General features: G+C 35.0%; 1 protein-coding gene across 1 annotated transcript in view; it reads right to left on the bottom strand.

The window, feature by feature from the left end:
• Positions 1-12,589, bottom strand: part of VWA8 (von Willebrand factor A domain containing 8) — a 369,324-nt gene that overhangs the window by 274,534 nt on the left and 82,201 nt on the right. Inside the window, exons 11-12 of the mRNA XM_030882155.2 lie at positions 12,431-12,565; positions 12,264-12,341 (exon numbers count right to left, since the gene is read on the bottom strand). Of these exons, the coding sequence (XP_030738015.2) occupies positions 12,264-12,341; positions 12,431-12,565 (213 nt within the window). The remainder of the gene's footprint in view (positions 1-12,263; positions 12,342-12,430; positions 12,566-12,589) is intronic.

Genomic DNA, 12,589 nt, shown 5'->3' with positions numbered 1-12,589 from the left:
TCCCTCTTCAGGTTGTTAATTTCTCAACAGTAGTCAATAGACTGTAAAATCAGGATTTTCACAGCTTTTACTAGCTTAAACCCCAAGCTACTTCAACTCAGTTCCCAGAGGCACTAGTTGAACTCTGCCTGCTAATGCCTTTCCCTTTGCTGTTCTTTTTGACTATCTCTCTGGTTCTGCCAAATGGTTTTCAGTTCAAACACCTCAGAAAGCCCTGTTTCTATGAGACTGGTTTGTAAATCAGCAATAAAATTGAATATATTCAGAAAATGGGCTGGATCCTGAGTAATTGGGGTTTTTTTTAATAGGGGAAGAATAGAAAAACAAAGCACTTAGAAATCATAAAAGGCAACTAGATGACACAGCTGAGAAGTACATATTTACTTTTTATTTCCAAGAATAAAACATATTTATAAAACATACTGTACTTACAGAAATTTGTGAAAGTCAAAATCAAATCAAAGTTATGGGGCCTCCCTGGTGGCTCAGCGATTAGGAATCCACCTGCCAATGCAGGGGACACAGGAACCCTGGTCCAGAAAGATCCCACATGCCACGGAGCAGCTAAGCCCGTGCACCACAGCTACTGAGCCTGCACTCTAGAGACCGTGAGCCACAACTACGGAGCCCACATGCCACGACTACTGAAGCCCATGAGCCTAGAGCCCATGCTCAGCAACAAGAGAGGTCACCGCAATGAGAAGCCTGCGCACAGCAAGGAAGAGGAGGCCCTGCTCGCCACAACTGGGGAAAGCCCGCACACAGCAACGAAGACCCAACGCAGCCAAAAATTAATTAATTAATTAATTAATTAAATAAATCAAATCAAAGTTATATCCTCTTTCTTTTCTTTCTTGACATGTTCCTCATAAGAATATAAATACAGAACTTCATCATTAATCTCACTAACCTTTAGCAAATCCTTACTCTTACAGTGATCTCTGGTGACTATAAGTTCCTGAAGACCCTTAAAAGATTGCCCTAAGACCCCCAATCAAAATTACTGTAAAGTACATTTAAAACAAAAGTCCTAACTAATGGAGATGGTCAAGCATAACAATTTGTTCTCAACAACAGTACTTCGACTTCATCACACAGTGTCCTTAAGTTTGGAGCTATTCTACAGAGAATCCTCAAATTTGAAATTCTTTCCCTCTTCAAGTTTATGGATCCTATGTTTCTGGATCGCCAAGGATGGTAAATGAAATACCTTTCAGGCTGGAATTCCTTATTTGGTAGGATTCCTTGGTTACTTTTGTTTTCTTCCTTGAGCGAATGGATTTGGTCTTACTGTAATGTTTATTTTTATACACATGCCCAAAGGCCTCCTGGTGTGCTTTTATAAATCTCATAAATACTTCATGATAACTTAACTTGTTAACATAACACAAAAGATGTTGTCCGTTACTTAAAATGTACACTGTTTCAATTAAATAAGGAGTCTAGTACATATTTGCAAAGTTATAAAAGATTTCAATATCATGTTTGGATACATTTTTTTAAAAAGCAAACATAAAACTTACTGTCTTTTAAATGGCAAATTTATGCAAATACAAGATGAACCTTAATAACATATATTGCACAGTTAAACTTTACGATACACTTCGCGTTTTTAGAATATATAAGTTTAATAAGTTATCAAGTTGAACGAGCAAATAACCTACCTTTTCAATACATAACTTTGTACTATGTCCTATCATATAAACACTCCAAGTAGTTCTAATTGCAAGCTTAACATAAAATACTACAACTGTCATTACACTCAGCTTTTGAGATGATTTCTCCATCAAAACAAGAGCCTAAGATAACGTTTCACAAAGTTTCAATTATAAAAATAATACACTGTTGAGATGGACTTCTATCAGTTGAAAACAACCATTGATTTTTGCAAACTCCTCCATTCCTCCTTTCTATTATGTTGTTTTTGAAAAGCTGGCAAGTAGAAAAACAGACCAATACTGAAAAACAAACTGTGATGTAACAAGAACCCTAGCATTCTAAAGCAAATCAAGCTAATGTGAACGAAAGCATTCCAAATAAAAACAGATGATACTTTTAGGGCCTCGACCCAGTTTCCTCTCATCTCAGAGTGAGCCTCATTGTCTGTTACTTACTGTTTTTAAAGATGTACAGTCTAGTAGGCAAGAAAATGACTTGAAAATTAATAAGCTAGGACCTGCTGTAGAAGCTTTGTTTGAGGTATAAACTCTGGCACTTAACCTTTCTCATCCTTAATTCTGAAAGCCAGGAAATACCACTTTACTGGCCTATTTTAGAGTAATTATAAATTTTAGTAAATAACTTGAATCACTTCAAAGAGGCTGCAAAAAGCTATTATTAAATTGTCACAAAATTTTATGTTTGAAAAACAGGAAATACACAGAAGATTGTAATTCTAAAACTGAAATGAATTTGTCTCAAAACAGCTTCCTGCCTTATCCTGTAAGAACTAATTAGTTCTCAAAAATCAGAAATTGATCTAAATAATTCTATTGCTTTTCTGCATTAGAGAACGCTATAAATGGAAAAGCTCTTAAATGTGTTTGATGGGGAGAATGACAACAATGTTTGAATAATCACATCTATCCCTTACATACTTAAAAACAAAAGTCATTCTACTTAAAATAGTTTAAGATTTCCCAGGCCTCTAGGATGGCGCATATTCAACTGAGTATCTTCTTTACGCCAAGCCCTATGCTGTGGTCTAACTTGCTGCATTCTCAATCCTGTTAGACCCAACCCTGTTTTATAAACACCCCCATTTTATAAACAATATTTTGTCATTTTTGCTTTATAGCCTGGAAAAACTCCATAGGTAATATAATATACCTATACACATAACTTCAAATAAAAATTCAGGATAATGCCTACATTTTATTATAGGGAAAATAACTTGTTAAAAAGTAATACACACTTCAACAAATGTATGGGCACAGCTACACCATAAGATATCATGAAGTTGGATGCTTGCAGCTACACGTAGAATCACTATGCACATGAAAACTATACACTGAAAGAGGTGTGCTACATTTGTAACTCAAATACCATCAGTGGCAATCTTCTCAGTGGTGTGATCTTCCAGAATGGTCAGTGTAGTAGGCAGAAGAATACCCTCCACAAAGATATCCATATCCTAATCTCCAGAACCTGTGAGTATGTTACCTTACATGGCAAAAGGAACTCTGCAGACGTGGTTAAGTTAATGACCTTGAGATGGGGAGATTATTCTGGATTACCCGTGTGGGCCCAATCTTATAATTCGAGTCCTTAAGGTTGGAGGATGTTTCTCAGCTGTGGTCAGAAAGAGAGATGGCAGCTTGAGCAAGACTCAGTTCTCCACTGCTGGTTCTAAAATATAAGGGGTTATGTGCAAGAACCGGACAGAGGTCAACGTAGAAGCTGAAAAAGGCATGAGTGAATTCCTCCCTAACCTGGGTATAGGGAAAGGCTTTCTAGCCATGACTCAAAATCTAAATGCAATAAAATAAAATATTAATACATTTAACTACAAATTTTTTTAATTTACAAGGCAAAAACTAATTTATTCATAAAGAAAATCAAAGTATAACTGACAAACTGAGAGCAAACTTTATGCAGCATATATCACAGATAAAAAGCAAATATGCCTAATATTAGAAACTTAAATATTGAGAGGAAAGAAGACCAAAAACTTAGCAGAAAAATGGGCAAAAGAAATGAACAGATAATTTACTAAGGACCATAATAATGGCCCTTAAAAATAGGAAAGATTTTCAATTTCTTTCCTAATATAAGAAATGCAAATTAAAACTACTTAGGGGCTTCTCTGGTGGCACAGTGGTTGAGAATCTGCCTGCCAATGCAGGGGACATGGGTTCGAGCCCTGGTCTGGGAAGATCCCACATGCCGCGGAGCAACTAGGCCCGTGAGCCACACTACTGAGCCTGCGCGTCTGGAGCTTGTGCTCCGCAACAAGAGAGGCCGCGACAATGAGAGGCCTGCGCACTGCAATGAAGAGTGGCCCCCGCTTGCCACAACTAGAGAAAGCCCTCGCACAGAAACGAAGACCCAACACATCCATAAATAAATAAATAAAAACAAAAAACAAACAAACAAAACTACTCCTTAGATACCATTTCTAACTATCAAATTGGCAAACATTAAAGAGCTTGGTGGCCCTCTCTGTTGGCATTGTTGGTGGGAATGCAAAATGGTATAATCCTTACAGAGGAAAATTTGGCAATACCTAACAAAACTACACATATATTTACCTATTGACCTAACAATTCCACTTCTAGGAATTAATCCTGAAGATATACTTCTAACAATGTGAAAATACATATGCAAAGGTTATTCATTGCAACTTAGTTTGTAATTACAAAATATTGGAAACAATCCAATTGTCCATATATAGGAGACTGGTTGAATAAACTCTGGTATAACCACATGATGGAATAATATGCAACTAAAAAAGAAAAAGAATGAGGAAGAGCTCTATGAAAAGACAACTACTCTTCGTTTATAATTTCTATTTCAAAATTCAGAGGATGTAGAACTTGCATGATGACATACATTTTTTAAAAATAAATTTTATAATAAAAGAAATTTGAAGGAATTGAGGCAAGTAAATTCCTAGAGAGCCTTATGAAGGTTATTCTTTGGGGAAAAAAGAAAAAATACTAAGAAGACAGAAAGGATGACAGATTACAGCAAAATAAATCAAGAAAACAAAATGATCTACAGAATCATACAGAAAGTTAGTCTCTGAGGTTGAATATAAACCACCTAAATGAATACAGACTCTTGAAATCTTCATGAAAAAAGTGCAAATTCAAGACAAAGTCAAGAAGCAAGTAAAAAAGTCCAAGACAGGGCTTCCCTGGTGGCACCGTGGTTGAGAGTCCGCCTGCTGATGCAGGGGACATGGGATCGTGCCCCGGTCCAGGATGATCCCACATGCCGCGGAGCGGCTGGGCCCGTGAGCCATGGCCGCTGAGCCTGCGCGTCCGAAGCCTGTGCTCTGCAACGGTAGAGGCCACAACAGTGAGAGGCCCGTGTACCGCAAAAAAAAAAAAAAAAAAAAAAAGAAGTCCAAGACATAGGTCAGTGAAAACAAATGAGAGAGAATAAAAGGTTAAAAGGTCAAGATATTTCCACTGTATTAGGATACACAGGAAGAAGGAGGAATTATAGATTAGATGGAAGATGAAGAAAAGGATTTGGTTTGAGTTTAGCTATAGGAAGAAAAACTTAGCTAAGGGGTCAAAAATGATCCTAAGACTTCAACGTGTTTTAGACAGTGATTATGCTCATTATAAGTCTCTTAAACTTATTTGACCTAAATTTTTGATTGGAGTTGACTCGGCTTTTAATCCAAGTAGTACTTAAACAGAAAAACGAGATCTCAGATCTGGTGCTGTTTACGATGGTGTGGAAAGAAATCTGGAAATATGCCCTTATCTGGTTGTGAAAGAGAAGAATAGTAACCTGTATGTCTTCAATACTATGAAATCACTGACTTCAACACTAATAAAAGAATAACCAGTTAAAAGAATCTGACCTAACACTTGAGCCAAATGATTTAAGATTTTTATAACCTATTATAAAACTTATTTTATGTACTGCCACAAATCTGTGTAAAGGCTCTGTTTTTCTTTTCCTTCATATGAAACCCAGTTCTAAAAATAGTCAAGTCTAAAAATAAGGCAAAACCCACATATTAAGTGTAGCTTTATACATGTACAAGTAACAGGGAAATCTCTACATCTTCTAGGAAAACAGATGTTGAGTTACTTATTCCCACTAAAATCTCTATGTTGGGTCAAACTTCTGGAAATTTTTTGTTAATATGGGCTATATTATTATAAAACCAAAATCTAATCTTTAATCCTATTAAATTAGTTCCTCTGTCCCAAAGAAATAGATGAACGTTACTAATAAATATGAAATTATAAGCAAAAAGAGTCAAATTAATCTCAGCAGCTTGGTTTCTATCATAAAAACCAACTAATTAACAGCTTACAAAACCTGCAAATGTCAATAAAATGCCTAATATATGCTTTGATCCAGTTCCTGGAAAGAAGCCATATGGAGAGAGAAAGAAACAAACTCACCTACAAAACATGTTTCCATTATTACACTTCTCTATCCCTTTCTGAAGTCTATACTTCAGAAACCATTTTTTTCTCCCAGACATTTCTCTAAAGATTAATGAGCAGAAAAGCAAAATTGGAAAAGGGGTTTTCAGAATATGTGATTACTTTCCTTATCTCTGTACCAGTTTTCCCAATCCTTGAAGGACATCTATAAGGTAGATAGTGTGTATGCTGAGGATGGGCAAAATATTCTTACGGCAAAACTTGTGTGCCTTTTGAATATCATCATCCATGTTTGTCAGATAGAAGATTAATAAGATATGACTAAATGACCTTATCCTGTGGCAGAAATTAGAAGAGACTGACTTCATATCTCAGAAGAGTATCAGGTAATAGAATGGTCTGCCATCAAATTTAATAGTATAATTTTCCTACCTTTGTTTATTTATCAATCAACAACCAACAGGAAAGTTAAAAAAATACATTAAAATAAAATAATATTTTTGTGAACTTATTGTCACTCTCCAAAAATATATAAGAAAATCTGTTCTCAACCTATTAAACTAATTGTTTCATACATAAAGATAACATTCTCAATGGCAGGATACTTTCGGTAGTTTTTCAGTGGAGATGAGAGAGCTTAATTGATAGATATATACATACTCTCTTGTTTGGTTCTTTTAATGGATAGCAGGTTGAGGTGACTGCAATCTTCACAGTTCAAGTATATGCTCATAGGATAATTTATCACTACAGTGTAAGAATCACCATAAATTGACTACAGAAATCTGATACAGAAAGAGTACTGTCTGGAAAAAATTGATGAGGCATAAATTATTTCCAGCTTTCATTAGAATGGGAGTTTTTATTATTTATTTATGTTTTGCGGTACACAGGCCTCTCACTGTTGTGGCCTCTCCCGTTGCGGAGCACAGGCTCCGGACGCGCAGGCTCAGCGGCCATGGCTCACGGGCCCAGCCGCTCCGCGGCATGTGGGATCTTCCCGGACCGGGGCACGAACCTGTGTCCCCTGCATCGGCAGGCAGAGTTTCAACCACTGCGCCACCAGGGAAGCCCCGGGAGTTTTTATTTTAATGTAAAAAATAATAATGTGTACAACTGTAGAAATACTATTACTATAAATGGGGATGGAGTCAAAGAGAAAAGAAATATTATCCTCAAAAAGTCTTCTCCATATGATTTCAAAGCAATGGCAGCTGGAAAAGTTAAGTTATGCTTGTATTTATTCTAGACTTATAAGTGGAATATGATATATTTATAATTAAATTTAACTTGCTTTAAAAATATATTGATGATTTGGAATTTTTTTTCTCTCCATTATTTGGTAGAAAAGTATTTTCATTGGAAACTAGAAAGTTGATGGTTAACAGGTTGGTGAGATGATAAAATGCCATCCTCAGATCACTTCTAACCTGAGCTATGGAAAGGTATAGACTGATGAACTAGCATATTGAGCTAACCATCACCAAGAGGATGATTTTCTAAGAGGGCAGGGTATTCTTCATTGCATCTTCCATGAATTAAGCAAAAAATATACTCCCCTCTCCTGCCAATTTCCTTACTTCCCTTAAAAAATCCAGTAGACCTAGAATCAATTCATAAAGACTCACTTTAAAATATATTTTTGAAAAAACATATATAAATATGTATTTTTTCAGTGGGTTCTAAGACTTGTCACCTGCTGTGTAATGTAGAAATTTATTTTCTTTCCCCTACATGTTTATTGCTCAAGACTCAGGATAGCAGTACTGGTTTAAGTCTCTTCACCTTAATTCATATTCTTCATGATTTCATAAGCTTGGATCATATGCTTCTTCATAAATTTCATCTTTTAAAATCATGCAGTATTTCTTAGTAAATATTTGAATCTTTTAAGTCCTTAATCAGTTAATTATCTTAATTATCTTTTCCTATTTTTTTATATAACTACCTTTACCTGTATTTCTAGAAATATGATAACAAAAACTGTACAAAATAGTAGGAGGTATAAATCTTCCACAGTTTTATACCAAGGCAGGATGCTTTCTCTTTCATTTCCAAAATTCTTTTCAAAATAACTCAAAATACTAAATGATACCTTAGTGCTTTGAATGAGTTAAGTTACCCAGAAGAAAGAAAAAAATTAATTTCAGGGAGAATTCTCAAATATCTTTTACAATAGATTTTTCTGCTTATAGCCCAAAAGTTACCAGTACCATGTGATTATAATTGCTTCTAACTCTGGCCAATTCAACCCATAGGCACAAAGTAACTTAAAGCAGCATGAAAAAACTCTCAACAGAATCATTTGAAATATGAGCTGTTAACAAAATTTTCTATGATAAGTTCACAGCAAGAAACTGGTTTAAACATCATTTTTCAAAAATAACAATTTTAATATAAATATATTTATTGTCAGTAATAATTAAAAAGTTAAACAAAAGAATAAACTAAAAACACAAAATGCTTCCTAAAATGTAAGTAAATAGTATATCACATCCACTATCCAAAATTGTTCCAAGAATAAGAAACAGACTCTGCTAGAGGTAAAAAGATACCATAACCAGCCAAACACGAATACGTAGAAATCAGTAAATTAGCAGGATAAAAATGTCTTAGAGATATCATTACAAAAAAAAATACATGACCGAAAATTTCACTCTGTAAAAACACCAGCTGTAAGTTTGCTTTTTTATAATACTATATTGAGCATGTACGTCCACCAGAATAATCCATTCAAAAATACTTAAGAATAAGTTTAACCAAGGAGATGAGACTTGTACACTGAAAATCATAAAACATTGCTGAAAAAAATTTTAAAAGACATAAACAAACAGAAATTCATCTATGTTTACAGAATAGATGATTTAATATTAAGATGGCAATACTACCCAAAATGATCTATAGATTCACTGCAATTTCTATCAAAATCTCAACTTTTTTTTTTTTTCATAAATAGAAAAAAACCTATCCTAAGATTCATCTGGTATCTCAAGGGACCCTAAATAGCCAACACAATCTTGGAAAAGAAAACAAAGTTGGAGGTCTCATACTTCCTGATTTCAAAACTTACTATAAACCTATGGTAATTAAAACAGTGTGATACTGACATAAGGACAGACATATAAACCAATGGAGTAGAACAGAAAGCCCAGACACAAACCATCACATATATGGTCAGTTGATTTTTTACAAGATTGCCAAGATAATCCTATGGAGAAAAGACAGTCTTTTCAACAAATGGTGCTGGGAAAACTGGATATCCACATGCAAAGATTGAAGTTGGACACTTACTTTACACCATATACAAAAATTACATCAAAATGGGTTAGAGACCTAAATGTAAGACCTAAAATTGTAAAACTCTTAGAAGAAAACATAGGGGAAAATTCATGACATTGGACTTGGCAATGATTTATTGACTATAACACCAAAAACACAGGCAACAAAAAGATAAATTAGACTTCATCAAAATTAAATTAAATTTTGTGCATCAAAGGATACTATCAAGAGAGTTAAAGAATGCTCAACATCATTAATCATTAGAGAAATGCAAATCAAAACTACAATGAGATATCATCTCACACCAGTCAGAATGGCCATCATCAAAAAATCTAGAAACAATAAATGCTGGAGAGGGTGTGGAGAAAAGGGAACACTCTTGCACTGTTGGTGGGAATGTAAATTGATACAGCCACTATGGAGAACAGTATGGAGGTTCCTTAAAAAACTAAAAATAGAACTACTGTACAACCCAGCAATCCCACTGCAGGGCATATACCCTGAGCAAACCAAAATTCAAAAAGAGTCATGTACCAATATGTTCACTGCAGCTCTATTTACAATAGCCAGGACATGGAAGCAACCTAAGTGTCCATCAACAGATGAATGGATAAAGAAGATGTGGCCCATATATACAATGGAATATTACTCAGCCATAAAAAGAAACGAAATTGAATTATTTGTAGTGAGGTGGATGGACCTAGAGTCTGTCATACAGAGTGAATAAGTCAGAAAGAGAAAAACAAATACCGTATGCTAACACATATATATGGAATCTAAGAAGAAAAAAAAAAGGTCATGAAGAACCTAGGGGTAAGATGGGAATAAAGACACAGACCTACTAGAGAATGGACTTGAGGATATGGGGAGGGGGAAGGGTAAGCTGTGACAAAGTGAGAGAGTGGCATGGACATATATACACTACCAAACGTAAAATAGATAGCTAGTGGGAAGCAGCCGCATAGCACAGGGAGATCAGCTCGGTGCTTTGTGACCACCTAGAGGGGTGGGATACGGAGGTTGGGAGGGAGGGAGATGCAAGAGGGAAGAGATATGGGAACATATGTATATGTATAACTGATTTACTTTGTTATAAAGCAGAAACTAACACACCATTGTAAAGCAATTATACTCCAATGAAGATGTTAAAAAGAAAAAAAAAGAGAGTGAGAAGACAACCCACAGAATGGGAGAAAACATTCGCAAATAATATATCTGAGAATGCCTTACTATGCAGAATATATGAAGAACTCTTACAGTTCAGCAACAAGAAGACAATGCAATTAAAACATAGGCAAGGAACTTGAAAAGGTATTTCTCCAAATAAGATATATAAATGGTAATAAGCACATGAAAAGATGCTCAATATCATTGGTCATTAGGGAAATGCAAATCAAAACCACGAGTTACTACTTCACACCCATTAGGATGGCTATTATAAAAAGCAAAGCCAAATGAACACAGAAACAAAACAAAACAAGAAAACAGGAAATCACAAGTGTTGACAAGGATGTGGCGGAACTGGAACCCTCATGCACTGCTAGTGGGAATGTAAAATGGTGTGGCTGCTATGGAAAACAGTTTAGCAGCTCCTCAAAGAGTTTAAGGTAGAATTACAATATGATTCAGCAATACCACTCCAACATATAAACCTAAAAGAAATGAAAGCAGGGACTCAAACAGATACTTGTACTCCAGTGTTCATAGTAGCATTACTCACAATAGCCAAAAGGTAGAAACAACTCAAGTGTTCATCAACATATGAATGGATAAACAAAAATATTATTCAGTCATAAAAAGGAATGAACGTGTGAGATATGCTATAACATGGATGAACCTTGAAAACATAATGTTAAGTAAAATAATCTAGAGACAAAAGGACAAAAAGTGTATGATTCCTTGTGACCACCTAGAGGGGTGGGATAGGGAGGGTGGGAGGGAGACTCAAGAGAGAGGAGATATGGGGATATATGTATATGTACAGCTGATTCGCTCTGTTATACAGCAGAAACTAACACACCATTGTAAAGCAATTATACTCCAATAAAGATGTTTAAAAAAAAAAAAGTACATGATTCCATTACATGAGGTACCTAGAATAGACAAATTCCTAGGGACAGAAAGTCACATAGAGGTTACCAGGGTCTAGAGGGAGGCAGAGAATGTATTATTTAATGGTTATAGAGTTTCTATTTGGGAATATAAAGCTTTCTAGAAATAGCTAGTGGTGATGGTTTCACAACATTGTGAATGTACTTAATGCCAGTGAGTTGTACACTAAAAAAAAAATGATTAAAATGATAGAATGGATAAACAACAAGGTCCTACTGTATAGCACAGGGAACTATATTCAATATCCTGAGATAAACCATAATGGATAAGAATTTTAAAAAGAATGTATATATACATATAACTGAATCACTTTGCTGTAGAGAAGTTAACACAATATTGTAAAACAACTATACTTCAATTAAGAATAAATATTCAGTAAAGGAAAAAAAATAAAATTAAAAAAATGGTTAAAATGGTAAATTTCATGTTATGTACATTTTACCACAATAAAAAAATAATAATCTATTTGGTGAATATCTAATTATCTCCCACTGCTGCTGAAACCTATTCTATTTAGATTTCCAAATTACTATTAAATGTACTGTGTGTGTGTACACATGCTTGTAAAATGGATCTCTCTTGAAAAACAGACCCTGGTATGTTGGGCACATCAGATATCCTAGAACACACTTTCAAAAATTCCAAATAATTATAGCTGCACTCCAATTTGATAGCTGTTTCAGTTATTTATCTACTTCAAAATTAACAGGTACAACTGAAGGAAGAATACCCACAAATTCTGCTGACGGTCCAAAAGTATGTTTATAGTCCAAGTGCTAAAAATGAACTTCTTACCTGATAGAGCATGATAGGTTCTATATTGTATCCTAAGGTATCTGCAAAGTTCTTAGCGATGACTGTTTTTCCACAACCCTACAAATGGAAACACAATCATTCAAGGGATAAGTCAAAACCACCAAAAGTCAGGAAACAGAACTTAGTAGTGAGGCTGCTGTTCTTACTTTTCCTCCAATTAGACATATGTCCTTAACCATGTGAGACTGCATCATTTCAGCCAGTAGCTGTTTATGGCTTAAAGTTTGTATAAAACGGTCTGATGTGCAAGGTTGACTTAATGGCCTGGTTCCAGCTGGCACCTATAAAGAGAGGTAAATATAATA

This window comes from Globicephala melas, chromosome 18, assembly GCF_963455315.2.
Source record: "Globicephala melas chromosome 18, mGloMel1.2, whole genome shotgun sequence".
Taxonomy (NCBI): domain Eukaryota; kingdom Metazoa; phylum Chordata; class Mammalia; order Artiodactyla; family Delphinidae; genus Globicephala; species Globicephala melas.
Note: the sequence above shows the minus strand (reverse complement) of the source record. Positions and strands in the feature narration are given on the sequence as shown.